General features: G+C 36.3%; 2 protein-coding genes and 1 long non-coding RNA gene across 4 annotated transcripts; all 3 read left to right on the top strand.

Annotated features, from left to right (window-relative positions):
• The first annotated feature begins 104 nt into the window (after nucleotides 1-104).
• Nucleotides 105-2,692, top strand: LOC136779958 (uncharacterized). Its single transcript, XR_010823690.1, has 3 exons — nucleotides 105-592; nucleotides 669-883; nucleotides 956-2,692. It is a non-coding gene; the product is annotated as an uncharacterized lncRNA (long non-coding RNA).
• A 2,210-nt stretch (nucleotides 2,693-4,902) lies between these two features.
• On the top strand, nucleotides 4,903-16,526 carry LOC136779989 (stalled ribosome sensor GCN1). Of its 2 annotated transcripts, none has more exons than XM_066737992.1 (12): nucleotides 4,903-4,943; nucleotides 5,818-5,920; nucleotides 6,171-6,369; nucleotides 6,448-6,793; nucleotides 6,874-12,167; nucleotides 12,229-12,865; nucleotides 13,171-13,515; nucleotides 13,587-13,780; nucleotides 13,853-14,064; nucleotides 14,124-14,377; nucleotides 14,447-14,668; nucleotides 14,731-16,526. In XM_066737992.1, exons 1-12 carry the CDS (start codon nucleotides 4,929-4,931, stop codon nucleotides 14,857-14,859), a joined length of 7,950 nt encoding a protein of 2,649 aa, XP_066594089.1. In that variant the 5' UTR covers nucleotides 4,903-4,928; the 3' UTR covers nucleotides 14,860-16,526. The 2 variants fall into 2 exon arrangements, with proteins under 2 accessions (XP_066594089.1, XP_066594086.1); XM_066737989.1 differs by lacking the exon at nucleotides 4,903-4,943 and adding an exon at nucleotides 5,058-5,131.
• Nucleotides 16,527-17,316: 790 nt separating this feature from the next.
• LOC136779817 (phospholipase A1 VesT1.02) lies at nucleotides 17,317-19,640 on the top strand. Its single transcript, XM_066737666.1, has 2 exons — nucleotides 17,317-18,245; nucleotides 18,335-19,640. The coding sequence occupies exons 1-2, from the start codon at nucleotides 17,942-17,944 to the stop codon at nucleotides 19,093-19,095; spliced, it is 1,065 nt and encodes a 354-aa protein (XP_066593763.1). The 5' UTR covers nucleotides 17,317-17,941; the 3' UTR covers nucleotides 19,096-19,640.
• The last annotated feature ends 33 nt before the right edge of the window (nucleotides 19,641-19,673 follow it).

Below are 19,673 nucleotides of genomic sequence, written 5' to 3'. Positions count from 1 at the left end.
GTAGTGTAGAGCGGTAACCACCCAACGGACATTTGTTCTAACAATTTTTTGGTCAGGGACAGTCAGGGTGCATTCTCTTCCTCTCTACATAATTACGTGAAAATGGCTTTTCGTTTTTGGCGCAGCCTATTAGCACCTCTAACGGAGGATATTTGAATTAATATTCACAATCCGGCAACGTTGATGTGAACTGTCAGATTGCATGTTATTGTTGTTTGGTAATAACAATAAATGTCAGGTCAGTAATAATTATTTGATTAAATTACAATTTTCTTAATTTAAAGGAGTACGATGCTTTGTGCAAAATATTAGTTGCAGATTGCTGGTAATTATTCATTATCCTTTAAAATATAGAAAAAGTAGGTACACGTAGAACAGTATTGAGATGAGTTATTATTGTATAATTGACATATATATTAAATATTAAAGTGATATCCCTTTTCGCTTAAAAAGAACTAAGAATTCAAAGATGCAATTGTCATGACTGCAGGCAAAAACAAATTAACTATTTGACTCATCTGTGTCCTCAACATAAACCATCTTAAAATTATGAAGTAGATATATCAAGCAGTACAAGCCGATATGTATTAAGGTAAATGACTTTGCATATTATTCAATATCCCTAGGACTTTAACATTTAATTATTACTTGTATTGTTTCCAATTTAGGTATGGCAAATATAGTGATAATAGATACTAGTAGAGAAAGGACTGCTGAGAGACTGCGAAGAAGTTGGATATTATGATAAAAAGGTTTTAGTTCGTAGAATAATTTTATCATCAATTAATAATCACTATGTGCATAATGTGCTTTTCAAAAGCTGAAAAGAATACACTGTTTAAAACTTTGTTTAATGCTAAGTCAAAAACTGCTCCTCATCATAGTAAGATCTTTTTCTAAATATTATGTTATATATCACTCCTTTAAATTAACAAATATCATATTTTAACTACAGAATCATTGTAATGATCACCTAATTAAGAGGACACTAACAAGATTGTTATCTTGAATATTTTTCAATAGCACACTTGAAGAAACCAATAGAATTATTGAGTGCTGTGCCGTTAATTTCTTATGCATTACGGATAGATGCTTATTGTTATTAGACAAACATTGTTATTAATAAAAGTTAATACAAATGATTTAATATGAAACAGGAAACAATTATAAAAAGGCCTGACTCGTCAGTTATAACAAAATATTGTAAGTTCATCACTGATTCTTTTTATAAAATTGATCTACGACATGACGACATTTTTCTGCAATGTTGCTAAGCTACGGGCGAGGACCTCTCAGCTTATTAAGTTAATTTTGCTACATTATACGTCACGTGAAATATAGTCAAATTAACTTAATGAGCTCTTAATCTGAGAGGTCCTCGCCCTAAATCTGCAGTTTTCAGATATTGCTCTGTCGAATGGGAATATTGAATTTTCACATTAGAATGACCCATCATAAGGGACGTTTACGTTCGTGATTCGATCAAGTCAACCTAGCCATAAGAATGCAACCTTGAAAAAAAAATTTTAGATGGATCAGAGATTTTCGCGAGTGAGTTGCTGTCGTTGCTAAAGTCAAGAAATTGTGAAAAGGTTGTAGTACAATATTCTGACAGTCAATATGCATTGTTGAATTTCGAACGAAAGTAAAATAAAAAAAGATTTTAGACAGTGTGTGTCTACCTGATAATTATAAAATAATTAATAATTAGAAATATACACTTATATTAAATTAAATGTTTTGAAAATTAAATTTATGATATAATTGTAGGTAGTGTGTGTATGTAAATAAAAGTGTTTTTTTACCTGAACAAAGAATATTGGATTTACTTTTGTAAATACAATCATCAAAATTGATAATTTATAATGGGAAACACAAAAATTAATTTTACGCTTTTGTCTAGTGTCTAAATATGTACTTTGATTTAAATTAGAAATAAATGAAACAAGGATATTCGTTCTAGTTGCCTTTGTCATGGTATATAATCATATTCAGAGGTATTTTCTGCAATATAGTCGCCAATACGAAATTCTTCCATTATTTATTTCAAATACAGCATCGTCATTTCTTAACGGATTTGGATTTTAGTGGACTTTTTGGAAACGCAAGAACATTATCTAGTAAAGTACGTTAGGAGATTTTTAGATTTATTTGTTGTTTCTTAATAATGTTAATATATTTATTTAAACAAAATTTTTTTTAAATTTTTTGTTAATTTTCCTAACGTAATTTAGTAAATAAGCTTCTGGCATTTTCAAAAACATGTAATAACTTTACAATCCGTCAATAAATGAAGACGTTGCATGCGAAACAGTTTTTAACCTGCAATGTCGGTATACGGACTCCCGTTAGGCAACGTCGGTACGATGTATCCCTAATACAATGATTAATTCTTTGAGGGCAGAAGGCACGACAGGTAAGAAACGATATCTCTTAAATTACTCTATTACAATTTATTTATTTTTTTGTTTTGACTTATATATTGTTTTCACATTGTTTCAGCAAATCCAAACGTTTTCAACTTTTGTGTACATATGAATGATTCCACCAATTCGAAATCTGGTTTACTCACTCCAATCTTACATTCTTTTGTTAATCTCAGACTTGTACTTCTTATCGAAAAATGATTCTCCAGTTTTTTCAGAATTTATTATCCATTATTTTCGACGTGGTTATATGGGAAAGTTTTTAATTTTAAGTACGTCCTATCTTTCAATTTATTATTTATACTGTTTCAAATCAATTAATAAAATGTTTTTCACACATGATTTCCATGTAAAAATTCTCACTTTTCCAGTAGAATAATTCTTCTTTTTGTAATATCACTTTATACCGAAGAAATTAACATTTAAAGTATATAAATCAATTTTTCAAGGAATGCGTTTTTTTTGTTAATTTAATGGTATTTTTTGGTAAAGTTGAGAAAATTCCACATAAGACTTATAATTTTCAAAGTGGAATTTTTATTAAAACTCAATTTATTCCTTAAGGGGATCCACGACCGATGAAAAATTTAATTCAAGCTTATCTCCAAAAATAATAAAAATATGAACTTTTTAGAAGAGGTTGAATTTACTCGTTTAACAGTGCTTAACGGGATACCTCACGCGTGCTTTACCGACAATACAAGTCAATAAACAATTCGTTTAATAAAAGTCAAATGCGAAGCAAATTGAACAATCGGGCGTTTGTTGGACAATGTGCCAGTCCTAACGAGTCAAACGAACTTAAAAACACTCAAATTAGTTGAAAAATAACGCTGTACCATTGTGCCGCGTTCTTGAAGAGAGGTTACTTTTGGTTATTTCCACTTCAAGAACGCGGGACAGTGGTACAGCGTTATTTTTCAACTAATTTGAGTGTTTATAAGTTCGTTTGACTCGTTAGGACTGGCACATTGTCCAGCAAACGCCCGATTGTTCAATTTGCTTCGCATTTGACTTTTATTAAACGAATTGTTTATTGACTTGAACTGTCGGTAAAACAAGCGTGAGGGATCCCGTTAAGGGGAATCTGTATATCGACATCACAGAGCGAAATTTGCGCCAAACGAAACGGCCTCATTTCTTAACCAATTTTAACGTTTATGCACCTTTTTGGAAAAGCCAGAAGATTATCTAGCAATCTTCGTTGGCAGACATTGAAAAAAATGTAAAACTAAATAAAAATAAAAAAAAGTGCAATTTAAAAAATCGGCCAACGACGATCGCTAGATAATATCTGGCGTTTCCAAAAAGGTGCACAACTTTAAAATCGGTTAAGAAATGAGTCCGTTTCGTTTGGCGCAAATTTCGCTCTGTAATGTCTATATACATATTCCCCTTAAAAGCGTACAGGCTCAGAATTTCATTAAAACAATTTTATTGTTTATGAAAATTATAAACAATAGTATTTTTGAAAATATTGGTGATATTGAAAAAAGGGCACTGTAGCGCCTTCAAGAAGGGTTCTATGAGTAATTTAAATCCAGAAAGAAGTAAATACGTCAAAAAATGCCGAAGATTCTTTTGAAAAAATAATGCATCTATTCCAATATAAAATTTGCCGGTTTTAATGACCGAGAAGAATCGTTACACGTCAGACAAAGACACGTATATAAGTTCTCCCGCTTTAGTAAGGCTATAAATACATATTGTAATACATACCAACTTATAAATTTAGCCAGGATCATATACTAGAATTATTATTTGGTAGCATAATAGGAGCTCATGGAGGAAGCAATATCAATCCTACTGCCTATGTACATACAGCTCGTCAATTTAAAGCTGCATACAAAAAGTTGTTAGTACATACATACAGAAATTAGAGAAAACTCGAAAGGAAATTGCATTCCGCTAGAAACAATTTCAATTTTTATGTTTCAACTAGCTGATTCAGCCTCCATTATTATAATTAAATAAAACTATTTCCAATTTTTGATTAATCGAAATTAACAAGGAAGAAGCTATAATTAAAGATTGATCCTATTTTGTTTGAATCTGATAGCTTATCGGAAAATACTCAAAACGGGTTGTATGTACCCTTATATATTGCAGGTTTTTCGTTATAAGACATTTAAGAAAAACAATCCATTGTAAAACTTGCTAGGAAGCCTTATTAGTTGAAAATGAGACTGATAAACTATGTTCTTTAATTACCATTAAAATTTGACGAGGTTTAAGGTGGGAGCCTCGTGTAATAAGTTTTTAAAATCGATTTTTTTTTTCATATATGAATAGTACATAGCCTAAAGATATTACCTTTAAAATATTACGTTAAAATTCGTAGTACTGACTACGAGGTATGAAATGTAATTCGCAATGTTGCCAATCTAAATCTGCAGTTTGCAGATTTTGCTCTGTCGAATGGCAACCTTGATTTTTCACATTTACAGCGACCCAGTGGAAGACGCCCAAGACCACCCAAGACTGTCCAGTTTTTAACAAAATATGGCGGATATTGAGGTAAGTCAATCACGTGGAATTTAAGTAAATATATATTATTCCCGATGACATGGTGGTGAATAATACATTACTTTAGACAGTGTATTATGTTATTCATTATCCATTATTTTTAATCAATAATGCAGTTCAGTTGCCACTATCAGCTATAAGTAATGGATAATTCATCTTACGTGTCACTACTTTTAATGGTTAGTTTTAGACGTTACACATTATTCATTATTTTTAATGGATAATGGAGCTCAGTAGGAATTATCCACTAAATGTAATTGATAATTCTTCTTACGTGCAACTATTTTTAGTCTTTAGTCTTACATATTTTACATTATCCATTATTTTTAATGTGTAATGGAATTTAGTATCCATTATCCAATAAAAGTAATGAATAATTCTTGTGCCAATATTTTTAATAATTAGTTTTACACATTGAACATTATTCATTATATTTAATGAATAGTGAAATTTAGTAGTCAGTATCCACTATATTAATAGATAATTACATAGATTTATATTATAAACAATTGATATACCATATATGTATACAATTATCCATGAAATATAATAAATAATGTGTAATGTGTAAAACTAACCATTAAAAGTACTGGTACATAAGATGAATTATCATTTATATTTAACATATATCAGGGCTTGGAATTATTTGCATATTTCAGCTATTTATTATAGTTGCTAGCAGGGATTTCCAATTAGTGACTATAGTAAACAGCTAAAATGTGCAAAATTTTTCAAGCCCTCATATATATTATTTTTTGTTAATTATATTTAATAAAAATAATGGGTAATATATTATATTTTTCATTAAAAAATTTTTAACTCTGCCCAATGAACAACACAATCTCTGATGAAAATTCTTTTTTAGTTAGCAAAAGCACTGAGGGATCTGCCTAATCGAATTCAGACGGCCAGTAAAAAGGAGCGGCAAGAACTACTGCAAAATGTTGTTGTTGTCTTGTCAGACGTTTGTAAGATAAAATTTAATTTACTCTTAATACCTAACATATCTTTTCCACAAGTTTGAGTAGAATTCTCTCCTATGTTTCTTTCATAATGCACTATTTATTTCTGTGGCTTATTTTTTTTTTTTTATTGTAGAACTCTACTGAGATCTTTAATGCTATATACAAAGGAGTTATATATACATATTTTTATACTTGAAACTTGTAATTTTTTCAAAAGATATTATTTTAATTTAACATTCTTCTCTTTTTTTAGCTGATATCAATGAGAAGATTATCAATGGAATCTGCAAAACTCTATCCCTTACCTTACATCGATATAAAGATACTGCTTCTCAGTCCTACATAGCAAATTTAATTATTGCTTTATCCAAATATCAGACAGTAGCCACTGTTAAACACATGACAAATGTCATTAGTGAACAAGCAATTTGGCATAAAAATGTTGTTGCAACGTATGTTTTTGGTCTCGTATTGTCAATGAAAAAGAATGTCAAAATTTTAATTTGATTAATAAAACTATTTCTCCATAGGCATAACACTGCTTTAACAGCATATACTGCTTTAAAATGGTCAATGCTAGTTATGTATTATGCAATTTATAAGAAACCACAAGAATATAATTGTGTGGAATTGCCAAGGCTAATTGAGGCACAAGCTGATTTGAGTGCAGCGGCTGTAGCCTCTACAGATAAAACATTGACAGAAAAAGTTTATACATTGTTGGCATACCATTGGTCAATTATGAAAGATATAGAGCTGAAATATGTTGAAACATTAGGAAAACTTGAAGCCAGCAATGGAGTAATAGTACTTGCCAGTTTGGTAACAAAGTATTTGGTGAATACTAAAAAGAATGATTTGGTAGATCAACTAAAGGTAAAATTCCTTTTGATAAAAATAATTTGAATGATTTTGTTTTTATTTATTATCATTTTAAATTTCATTTATTGTTGCAGGGAAGCATTATTGATTCTTTGATAAAAATAACAATAAGCTGCAAGAAAAAACCAGATTTGTATGTGGTCGATATAGCAACTCCACTGCTTCACAGAATAACTCATGAAGAATTTAAAAATCAGTTGCTGCCATCCCTGCAAAAAGCAATGCTAAGGAATCCTGAAATAATCATTGAATCTGTAGGCCATATTCTTAGTGGTTTAAGTCTAGATTTGAGTCAGTACAGCGAGGACATAAGCAAAGGCTTATTTGCAAATTTACACTCAAAAGAAGATCTTGTCCGAGAAGAAGCAGTTGGTGCATGCCACCAGCTGGCTGCACAATGTTCAGATGCTACAGCAGTGGAAAAATTACTTACTTCCATATTTGCTATTTTCCATGGATCAGAGGGAAAGCTTACAGTAGTCACTCACAAAATTTCTGTATTATTGGGAGCTGGTAATCTCAGTTATCATGTAGTATCAGGCAGCAGTGTGCAGAAACTATCTGAAATTGCCTGCGATCACTTTATTAAGGTACTGGAAACCGAAGTTCATGAAAAAACACTGATATTGGCCTTAGAGATGATGTCCCTTTGGTCCAAAAAGTCCATAAAGGTTGTTCCAAAGAATTTGGTGGATGCCTTTAAAAAAGGAATGGCTGCTAAAACTTCTACAGCAGCTGTAAGAACTGCTTATATAAGGTTACTTATATCCATTCCGATCCAATCACATTCAGGAACTATCGTACCAATATTAACTCAGTCTATCAGTCGAGCTGCTCAGCAATCAATACAATCACAAACTGTAACAGAAGGATTGATTGCTGCATATTTACTACTTGAAATTGTCTTATCTAACCAGATTGAAAACGATAAACAATCTGTTCTCTGGAGTGCCATAGATGAACAAATCTTCTTCTCTGAAAAATTCCTCACCACCTGTGATGATGCCATTCACTATGATCTAATGTTATATTGTCAGAAACTCTTAAAGAATTTTTATAATAGACTAAACGAGAAAGCTTTAAATGGAATTTATCGAGCTATCGGTTTTTGCGCTGTCGCGCCCAAGTCTAGTACGAGGAGACGTTGCTTGCCAATAATAAAAACAATTCTTACTGGATTAAGTGCTTATGGACCAGCAGAAGCGATTTTAATGGAGTTTAATAAATTTCTAGACAACGCAAAGATTAAATCAGACGTGAAAAACGAAACCAAAGAGGAGTCCTCGGTTTCTGAGATAACTGGTAGAAGTTTGGCCGATGGTTTACTGGCGATTTGTTCAGGCCTCTTTTTATTCGAAAAACCAGCCATGGAACTCACAAGAGACGCTCTGATCCCAGCCCACCACCCTGCTATTCTTAAAGCAGCTCCCAATCTTTGGTTTAAGATTGCAAAGAACTTTAACTTCGTACCAAAGGACTTTCTGAGGATGTACAGCAGTGAAATCAAACAATTGTTGATCTTAAATTACAAGCCTGTACCCAGTTATGAAAATGCCTTAGCTAAGGTAGTCTCACTATCACCAGATTCTATCTTGCCATCTCTGGTCGTAAATGTGACTAACAAATTGGATGACCCTGAGATTTTAAAAGTTGTCAAGGATGAGTACTTCATTTACTTAACACCAGAAGGGGAACTGTACGACAAGAGTGTGTTGCCAGCCCACGACGAGAACGACATTCTGAACGCTATGAACATGAAGAGGGAGAGTAAAGTGTATTCGTTCAAAGAGCAACAGGAGGAATTACAGCTTCGACGTGAATTATATGAGAAACGCAAAAGGGAAGGAAAAATTAAAGAACCAAAATTAACGCCAAAGCAAGAAGAGATAGTGAAAGCACAGCACAATAAAGAGAATGCAATAAGAAAAAGATTGACTGCTTTAAAATTAAAAATAGATAACGCGGTGTCTATGGTGACCTTCGCAGCTCGTGGCAATAAAAGAGAACTCTCAATTTATCTCAAAGATCTTCTGCCACCTATTTTGATGAATCTAAGTTCTCCCATTGCTGCTCCTGCAATGAGCGATTTATATGTGAACTTAAGAAACGCCGTAGATATCTCTAATACTCTGAGTGATTTAATTGCTCACGTAACTTTACGTCAGATTCAACCGCAATGCGATTTGAATCCAGCCTGGGAGGAGGAGAGCTTGGACACTGCAGTGAAAAGGACCCTCAATATAATCCATGTAATAGTTATCAAGCAGAAGCAGTTGTTCACTAGTCCAGCCTTTTGCTATATTTTTCCCTTCATCAAAAAAACTCTGTTGACTTACAAAGATGACGGGATGATTATGCAAGGTCTTCAGATCCTACAAGATCATGCAAAGCAGCGAATGAATCCTGAGGATTCTTCGCCAATGAGGCATCCTAGGCTTTTGCCCAGAAGGCAAATGTTTGATTTGCTCATAGAACTTATGAGTATTACTGTTGGCAGGGTCCAGTCACAATCCGTAGCTGCTCTTCTAGATGTGGCACATTCTGGAAGTGGAGAACCAGGCTGTGCAACCGCAACAGCCGAGGAAATTGATTCTCTAATGGGCGCCCTACAAAATACACTTCCTTCTGTGAGAGATGCTGCATTGAGAGGTCTAACTGTGCTGAAAAATGCTTTCCCGTCACCGAAAGAGAACCCCATACAATTATTTAAGCTTACCAAACGAATCTGGATAGCAAAGTTCGACGTGAATGAAGAAAACAGGGCTTTAGCTGATGAACTATGGAAAGCAGCTAATCTTGAAGCCGTTCCTGATACCCTGTGCGACGAGCTTATAGAAGATGTTGCTCATCCTGTAGAACCAATCCAGCAAGCAGCAGCTTGCGCTCTGTCTGAGCTCCTTGGACAAGAGCCAAAATTGATGCCAGCCATATTAGATCGTTTACTCGATCTGTATAAAGATAAGCTAGCAATGATTCCACCGAAACTCAACGATTTTGGACGTGTGGTGGAGCAACCTGTAGATACTTGGGGCCCCCGTCGTGGCGTAGCACTAGCTTTGACTCAGATGGCTCCTCTTTTTACTGCAGAGAATATAAATCAGCTGGTTCAATTTTTTGTTTCGACTGGCCTTGGAGATAGGAATCAAAGCGTTCGTACTGAAATGTTGAACGCAGCTGTAGCTACTGTTGACCTCCACGGTAGCGAGAATATAGCGACATTGCTGCCAGTTTTCGAGAATTTTATGGACAAAGCACCGAAAATCGGTAGCTTCGACTCTATCAAGCAGTCTGTAGTAATTTTGATGGGATCTCTAGCTAGGCATTTGGATAAGGATGACCAGAGAATAAAACCAATAGTTCAACGGCTGATCGTAGCACTTTCAACACCTTCGCAGCAAGTTCAGGAAGCTGTGGCTAATTGTCTACCTCATTTGGTACCATCTATCAAGGATGAAGCACCCAAAATCGTCAATAAACTTATGGACCAATTGTTAAAGTCAGACAAATATGGAGAACGCAAGGGAGCTGCTTATGGTTTGGCTGGGATCATCAAAGGAATGGGAATTCTTGCACTTAAGCAGCTTGACATCATGACTACTTTGACTAATGCCATTCAGGACAAGAAAAATTACAGGCATAGAGAAGGTGCTCTCTTTGCATTTGAAATGTTATGTACTATGCTGGGTAGATTGTTTGAGCCTTATATAGTCCACGTTTTGCCACATTTACTTCTCTGTTTTGGAGATTCCAGTCAATACGTGCGAGCAGCCACTGATGATACTGCCAGAGTGGTCATGAGCAAGTTATCAGCTCATGGAGTGAAGCTGGTATTACCAAGTCTTTTGGCAGCACTGGAAGAGGATTCTTGGCGCACCAAAACGGGATCAGTCGAGCTATTAGGCGCTATGGCCTATTGTGCACCAAAACAACTCAGTAGCTGCCTCCCCAGCATTGTTCCTAAACTCATAGAGGTCCTTAGCGATTCTCACACGAAAGTCCAAGAGGCTGGTGCTGAAGCATTAAAGGTCATTGGCAGTGTCATCAGAAATCCAGAGATCCAAGCTATTGTACCAGTTTTGCTGAAGGCTCTTCAGGATCCGTCGCACAAAACAGCAACCTGTCTGCAAACGCTTCTGGACACTCAGTTTGTTCACTTTATCGATGCGCCTTCCTTAGCTTTGATCATGCCAGTCGTTCAGAGAGCTTTTCTAGACAGATCAACAGAGACAAGAAAAATGGCTGCTCAGATTATTGGAAATATGTATTCTCTGACCGATCAGAAGGATCTTACTCCTTATCTTCCAACAATTATTCCAGGATTGAAGACTAGTCTACTAGATCCAGTGCCTGAAGTCAGAAGTGTCTCTGCTAGAGCTCTGGGTGCTATGGTGAGAGGAATGGGAGAGTCTAGCTTCGAAGATTTGCTGCCATGGCTCATGCAGACTTTAACATCAGAGACCAGTAGCGTGGATCGATCTGGGGCTGCTCAGGGTCTATCCGAAGTTGTACGTGGCCTTGGGGTTGAAAAACTTCATAAGCTGATGCCAGAGATCATCAGTACAGCAGAGAGAACTGATATTGCTCCTCATGTTAAAGATGGATATATTATGATGTTCATATACATGCCTAGCGCCTTTACCACCGAGTTTACCCCTTATATCGGTCAGATAATCAATCCCATCCTGAAGGCCTTGGCGGATGAAAATGAGTATGTCAGGGAAACTGCTTTAAGAGCTGGACAGAGAATTGTTACGCTTTATGCGGATTCAGCTATTATGTTACTATTGCCAGAGTTAGAGAAGGGATTGTTTGATGATAATTGGAGGATTAGGTATTCGTCAGTTCAATTATTGGGAGATTTGTTGTACAGAATTTCTGGAGTGTCTGGCAAAATGTCCACTGAGACTGCAAGCGAGGATGATAATTTTGGAACTGAACAGTCCCACTATGCCATCATTAATGCTTTAGGAGCTGAGAGGAGGAATCGCGTACTAGCTGGACTTTACATGGGTAGGTCCGATGTAGCCTTGATGGTTAGACAAGCTGCTCTTCATGTTTGGAAGGTTGTTGTCACCAACACTCCTAGAACATTAAGAGAAATTCTACCTACACTATTTACTCTGCTACTGGGATGTTTGGCGAGCACTAGTTATGATAAAAGACAAGTAGCTGCTAGAACATTAGGTGATCTCGTCAGGAAGCTAGGTGAGAGGGTTCTGCCAGAGATCATTCCTATTTTAGAGAAGGGTCTTTTAAGCGATCAGTCAGATCAGAGACAAGGAGTTTGTATTGGGCTTTCTGAAATCATGGCCAGCACCAATAAAGATATGGTTCTTACTTTTGTCATCAGTTTAGTTCCAACAGTCAGGTAATTAAAATTTTTACAACACAAATTTTTACAACAGTTCTAACTAATATCACCTTTTTAGGAAGGCCTTATGCGATCCATTACCAGAAGTTCGCTCAGCTGCAGCCAAAACTTTTGATGGTCTTCACTCTACGGTTGGTGTTCGAGCACTGGACGATATTCTTCCAGCTATGTTGATTCAGTTAAATTCTCCGGATCCTGCAGAAGCTGAGAATGCACTGGATGGATTACGCCAAGTCATGGCCATCAAATCACGAGTGGTTCTTCCGTATTTGGTGCCACAGTTGACTACACCACCAGTGAACACTAAAGCTTTGTCTATTTTGGCCAGTGTGGCCGGCGAGGCTTTGACAAGGTTCTTGCAGAAAATTTTGCCTGCTCTTCTAACTGCTTTGTCGAGTGCACAGGGCTCTCCTAACGAGATGCAGGAGCTAGAGTACTGTAGAACTGTCATTTTATCCGTCACGGACGAGGTTGGCGTGCGAACCATTATGGATCAACTGATGGAAGCCACCAGATCCGAAGATCGTTCAAGAAGAAGGAGTGCAGCGACTCTGCTATGCTCGTTCTGCAGAGATACCAGGGCAGATTACAGTCAGTACGTTCCACAATTGCTACGTGGACTAATTCATCTATTCACCGATGAAGATAAGGATGTTCTGCAAATGAGTTGGGAAGCCCTTACTGCTGTTACGAAGGTCATATATCTTACTTCCTTTAGTTTTTCAAGAATCAATAATCACAAGCAGAGCTTTAAGGGCAATCCGTATATCGACATTGCAGAGCGAAATTTACACTAAATGAGACGGTCTTATTTCTTAACCAATTTTTACGTTTCTAGACTTTCTGAAAATGTAAGAATATCTAGTGTTCTTCCTGCGATTTCAAAAAATTGAAAAACATGAAAATCCGTTAAGAAATGAGACTGTTTCGTTTGGCGTAAATTTCGCTCTGTAATGCCGATATATGGATTCCTCTTAATACTTTTGTTATTTTATTCTAGACTTTGGCGTCCGATCAACAAATCAGTCATGTTCAAGATATCAGGCAAGCAGTTCGTTTCGCAGTTTCGGACTTAAAGGGTCAGGACCTTCTGCCAGGGTTCTGTCTTCCCAAAGGAATCACTCCTATTCTCCCTATCTTCAGAGAAGCCATATTAAATGGTATGCCGGAGTCCAAAGAACAAGCTGCTCAGGGTCTTGGTGAAGTCATCAGACTTTCTAGTGCTTCTGCTCTGCAGCCTAGTGTCGTTCATATTACCGGGCCCCTTATTCGTATTCTTGGAGACCGTTTTAATTGGAGCGTGAAAGCTGCTGTCCTTGAAACACTCGCTATATTGTTAGGAAAGGTATATATGATTTATGAATATCAATTAGTTTTTTTTAGCAAAGGAAATTATTTTTTTAATTCTCTTATCAGGTTGGTGTATTGCTGAAGCAATTTTTACCACAATTGCAAACAACTTTCTTGAGAGCTTTGAATGATAGCAATAGGCAAGTCAGACTGAAAGCAGCTTATGCATTGAGCAACCTGATTATGATTCATGCCCGGGTAGACCCAATGTTCACGGATCTTCATACTGGTATTAAAACTGCGGACGATCCTGCGATTAGGTAGCTGGGGAACATTTTTTGTTGACGAATAAGATAACGGAGAGCTGAGAAATAAAAATTTGTATCTTTCAGAGAGACGATGTTGCAGGCTCTCAGAGGAGTACTGACACCTTGTGGTGATAGAATGACAGAGCCGATGAAGAAGCAAGTATATACAACTTTGAGCAATATGCTCGGACATTCAGAAGACGTCACGAGAAATACAGTAGCTGGTTGCCTCGGTGCGCTTGTCAGATGGCTTAGTCCAGATCAACTTAATATCGCCTTCAATGAACATATTTTATGTGGGTATACAAAATTTTTCTTCGTTTCTATATTTACTTTTCAATTCTTTTTCTATTAGGCAACGACGTGAATGCCGATTGGATGCTACGACACGGTAGATCAGCCGCACTTTTCGTCGCTCTCAAAGAATCACCAACCACGGTTTATAATGAAAAGGAACAAGATCGTGTGATCACGATAATTTTATCCTACCTCGCCGCAGATAGGGTTCAAATAGTAATGAATGGTATTAGAGCCTGTGGCTATCTGTTCCAATACCTGATGAATGAAGAGAAACCAATACCACAACAGATTTTATCACCTTTCGTCAGGGTGAGCTCATGAAAAAAAAAATATTTAATTTATTTTCAAATGGAAATAATTACAACTCTTATCTTCCAGTCTATGAACAATCAAAGCAACGATGTTAAACAGTTATTAGCCAGGGTGAGCATTCACTTGGCACGAAATCTTGCACCAGAACGGATGTCTCCAGAGCTGCTAAAGTCTCTTCTGCCAATGCTGGTTAATGGAACGAAGGAAAAGAATGGATACGTTAAAGCCAACAGTGAACTAGCACTTATCGCTGTCTTACGCTTGAGACAAGGAGAAGAGGAATATCAGGTAGTAATAATTTTCAAATAAAATAAAAAACCTTTAAATGTAAATTTTATCTTTTTTTTTAGCGGTGCACAGCATTTTTGGAAGCCGGAGCCAGGGAATCTTTGTCCGACGTTGTCAGTAAAGTGTTAAGGAAGGTTTTGTCCCAGCCAGAAGGAAAATTAGAGGAATTGGACGATACGTTATTGACGTGAGAGACATTGCGCTTCCCGGGGCTCGTTATGCATTACATTTGCTCTACTCGTGCTATTAGTCACCCACTCAAACCTTTCCTAAGGATTTACCAGTCATCCAATAACTATTTAAATACTACAGTAGCTCGAATAATGTACTTTGATGGATCGATAGTCGTAAGGAAATCCTTGCTGATGCCTCGGAGAACGATCAAGCTCGATTACTGCATAGCAAAAGCGAGCTTATTGATCAAGAACGAAGAGAATCTGCGGATATATGACGTCGTTCCATATGACCTACCAAGCACGTTTTCAGCTCGACCAGTGATTAGAAAAAATTACAAGTTAGGAGCAAACGATTATTCGTCCAAGGATATTGACGATTCTATAAATAGTTATTCGTTACGTGAGCACTATTATTTAATAATATTAATTTGTTTATATTTAGATATTTTATATATATTGTCATGGTTAGTAATTAAAAGCAAAAAATTGAGGGCGATACAAAGAGATGAGATTGGAAGGAGTTGAAAGGATTTTGTAGATATCGAATATGTTCTTCCTTTACTTCCTGGTCGAGCTGGGAGTAATCCTTTAAGGATATGGAACGTGCATGGCACTATTCCGTAAATGTATAGTTTATATTTCGAGAAAATTACTATAGAATGTTGCAATAATGTTCAAACACATTTTATAACTAGCCATATGCCCTGATCGATCGCCCAAACGTCTGCTAGCTAAGATTTCTTATGCATTGACTATAATATTGTTCATTTCAGTAAATTAAGGTTCGATTTTCGGTTGGAGGAATTAATCATTTTAATAATCTCACGTTAACATCTTTGTAAATAAAGTTCGTGTTCTCTGAAACTTGAAGAGAGGCAAAGAATTTTATACTTTTATATTATTTTTTAAGAGCGAAGAACTTTGACTAAGATTTTTCATTTTTATGTAATTTTCACTTAACCTGCGCATTCTTTTTTCATTGTTTGAATGTTGACTTAACAGGCACTGGGGAACGAAGCGGGAGTAGAGCTTTAATGTATTTTAGAAAACGGAAATTCCCGTTAATGCGACCCATTCGTGCTTTTCTCGAGCCCCTGGACTTTGCGAGCGGAGTATATAGTTCTAAACATAATTATTTAGTTTTTTGATTCTCACGAAGCAGCGAAATTGGAAGTTTCTCGTTTCTCTTAACAAACATATGAGAAACATAATTTTGGCGCGACCAGCCATTATCCTATCATAAATTTCGCAGGATCAATTTAAGACTGAATTCTTAATTTACGAGACTGTAAACTCGCACCTTGATCACTTTTATATCATGAAATTCGTTCTTTTCCATCTCTTTCCGTTTCCTGCTACAAAAATAGTAAAACTTAAGGTAAGCTTAAGTTAGCCGGTGAAAATAAAATATTGTCTTTGATCCTCACTATTGAAACAAAACTGCGAGGAGACCAAGAGAGCGAGGAAAGGAGTGAGATAGAGTTACAAATATCAGTCACCTGAGTTGTAATTGTATTGTGTTAATAAGACAAAATGAATTCTTAACATTTTTACATTGCTAAAATTCAACGGTACTACTAAACTTGAATTTATTTTGTTGCATTTTAGCTGCGATCTTAGCTTTAGTTTCTTAAGCGAGAATGTATGTGATACAGATACGATGAATAGAATGATGCGATAAAGATCAGTTGTTCTTTATTTCTCGAGAGATTTGGGAAAGGAAAATAATTCTGTCGATTTTTTCTTGTCCTAGATGTTTTCCTTTCCCACTTTTTAATAGCATTTTTACAACGCTCATTACCAGATTGCTGGAGATCCTTGAATGAGTAGACGGGCGCCTGGACTTGGCGCCGTATTGCACTTTAAAATGCCAGAGCTGTCCTGCCTAAAGAGGACGGTAGCCACAGATTGAAGATCCAAGTACACCTAGAAGCCAGACCTGTCTATCTCTGGAAACTTGGTTTTCTCCACCACCAAACTCCTGTTAAAGATAAATCTCAGAAATAAAAGTGCTTTCTGAGACAAAGTAGAAAAATAGTGGAAATTTTGCAAGTAAATAGGATTGTAATTAAGCGACTGGTGTTGGAAAAAACTGGATCAGTAGTTTTTAAGAAGTAGAATGACAAACAGGAAGTAATACATTAGAAATTCTGGGCGCGAAAATAGCTGTCGCTAAATTGTCACGTAATCAAATGCACCGTAATCCAGTGTCAATGACATAATGTTCTTTGAATATTATTTGCTTTTAATTTTTGTTCTCTTCTTTTTACGCTTAGCTATGACGATTTAGCGCATTATATAAAGAAATCAAGTTTGTTATCCTAAGCGAGTAAGCAAAACTTTCACGACTCTGTGTACTCTGGCCAAATTTAAAGTCCAGTTTCTTACGCAAGAGATGCTCGATCTTTTCCCTGAAGAGATTCAGTATCTCAAAATCAATTGACAGAAAAAAATTGTAGCCATAATTTTAGTCAAACTGAAAAGAAAGTTTTTACATGTTTTTCTTGTAAAAATAAGTGTGTAGATTCTAAGTAATTATTTTTAAGTAAAAGCCTTAATGCAAAATACAGTAGAACTGGGTAAAATTGAGCAATGTACTGGAGTCAACAATCAAAGTTATTGACCAAGTTTAGCAAGTTTCGCAGAATTTATATTTTAACAAAAGATAATATAGAGAGTTTGGCGGGCATTGCGTAGTTAGGAGAGATTCAAAATGTCGCTGGAATAAAATTAAGTGGGAGAGAGAGGATGAGGTGACAGGTATGGTGGTGAGGGGAGGTAGAGGAGCATCACGAAGGACAGAACGGTATTATACAAACGAGCTGGAGACAAGCTCACCTGTTTTCAATACTAACAAACAGTCTCCTCTTAGACTTTGCCAAGAAACCATCACCTCCACTGGTCCACAACACATTCATTTAAAACAATAACTAAATTTCTTAGTTCCTTATATTTACTCCTGTTTCACTAATTATCTCTCTCATAATTAATTTTCAAAGCGAGAAATAAGCTAGCTGAACTAGTATTTAAATTTCGTTATAGTACTGTTTGTCAGAATTTTGATAATTACACACATTGATAACTAATTGCACTGAAAATGTGTTGGATCCTTCGTGTGTTATTCTCAGTTATAATAATTGAGTTTTGCAGTGGTACAAGGCCCAGTCGTGGCCCAATTACAGATGCCATCAACAGTGGTGCAGCTGCAGAATATAACAAGGAGGATTGCATTTGGAGAAGAGGAAACGACAGGGATCTTTGTCCCGATCCAGATATCAAAATTTATCTGTATACTCCAGGAAAGGACAGAAGGGAGTTGGAATATTCTAAAGAGTCTGATTGGCTCAGACAGGACTATGATCCTTCCAAGGAAAATATAATTCTTATTCACGGATACGCAGGTAATTTTTAAATAAATAATTCAATATACAATTTTTTTAATAATTGGTACTAACCATAAGAATATTAAAATAATGAAAACAAATTTCAGGAGGAGATAATTCTTTGCCAATTGCTGTGTTGAGGGATGCTTATTTGAGAAATGGGAATTACAACGTGTTCCTGGTGGATTGGGGAGTATTGTGTGCACCTCCTTGTTATCCAGCAGCAGTTTCGAATCTCCGTCCAGTTGCGAAGTGTCTCGCTCAGTCTTTAACGACCTTGAGGAATCTTGGCTTACCAATGCCAAGAACGACCTGTGTTGGACACTCTTTAGGGGCTCATCTTTGTGGCATAATGTCTAATTATTTATTGTTCCGAATGCACAAGATAGTCGGTCTTGACCCGGCGAGACCGCTCCTGCGGCCAGGATTGGTGAACCGGCTGGACAGTGGTGACGCCAACTTCGTCGAGGTCATTCACACCAACGCCGGCTACTATGGGGAGTCAGGAAGAGTTGGCCACGCAGACTTCTGCGTCAATGGAGGGAAACTTCAGCCCTTTTGTGAAAATAAACCGAACTACCAGTTGTGCAGCCACGTTTGGGCTGTTTGCTACATGGCCCAGAGTATCGACGATGCTGGGATGACCTTGGCAGAGCCCTGCTCCAGACGGTGTCCTTCCGGTCCCAGGATTGGTCAGAGAGCAGGTGTTTATATCACTATGGGTCAACATACACCGGAAGACACAAGAGGATCCTTTTGCTTCAACGAACAAAAACCTCCTTACTGTCCTGAATTTTGGAATGGCAAAGGTGATTCCAGATGCTGCTTGCCCAAGGACAATCAAACTCTCGTCACTTTCCTCGTATAAGTCATTCAATCACTCAACTGTAAATACTTTTATTCGTTCTGACAGTCACAATTACTGCTTTTGTACTCTCTAGTTTTCATATTGCAACTGTATTCATGGTTTCATTTAATTTATTCTTGTTGAGAGAGAAATGTAAAAAAACAAAGTCATTCGAAATTTTCACTAAAAGAAAAGTCAACGTGGTTCGTGAAATCTGGGAAAATGACACATTTCACTGTATATAATTTCGTTGAGTCACGCAAAGGCAGATCAACAATATATGTGTTGGTGTATAAGACTGGAAAGATGTAAAAATAACTGTCGTTTGCTGTATCAGAATTCAAACTCTGTACCTACAGGGAAAAATCCATTATGCATAATGCGGGGACCAGCACCGTTACGCGCTCCATTAAATATTTGGTTCCTACCAGAACGTTCTGTGGAATTCCTTATGACCTCATTGATATTCTGTTTACAAATTTCAAGCCAAAATTGTGTGAAGAAACATTAACGTAAGGAAGTTAAGTTAATTTTAATAATTTATTTGTTAAAGTTGTACGTTTAGATGTTGATAAAATAAGTTGACAAAAAAAATTAAT

This window comes from Prorops nasuta, unplaced genomic scaffold (assembly GCF_024137725.1).
Source record: "Prorops nasuta isolate Cenicafe-Biocafe unplaced genomic scaffold, Cenicafe_Pnas_1.2 PNAS00018, whole genome shotgun sequence".
Lineage (NCBI taxonomy): Eukaryota > Metazoa > Arthropoda > Insecta > Hymenoptera > Bethylidae > Prorops > Prorops nasuta.
Note: the sequence above shows the minus strand (reverse complement) of the source record. Positions and strands in the feature narration are given on the sequence as shown.

What these genes read in the sequence shown, in the direction of transcription:
- LOC136779989 (XM_066737989.1), top strand. Translation starts at nt 5,096, where the DNA reads ATGGATAATTCATCTTACGTGTCACTACTTTTAATG. An exon ending in AGTTTAGTTCCAACAGTCAG is followed by an intron (nt 12,168 to 12,228) that starts GTAATTAAAATT and finishes TCACCTTTTTAG; the next exon opens with GAAGGCCTTATGCGATCCAT. An exon ending in CTTCAATGAACATATTTTAT is followed by an intron (nt 14,065 to 14,123) that starts GTGGGTATACAA and finishes TTTTTCTATTAG; the next exon opens with GCAACGACGTGAATGCCGAT.
- LOC136779817 (XM_066737666.1), top strand. Translation starts at nt 17,942, where the DNA reads ATGTGTTGGATCCTTCGTGTGTTATTCTCAGTTATAATAATTGAGTTT. An exon ending in TCTTATTCACGGATACGCAG is followed by an intron (nt 18,246 to 18,334) that starts GTAATTTTTAAA and finishes AACAAATTTCAG; the next exon opens with GAGGAGATAATTCTTTGCCA.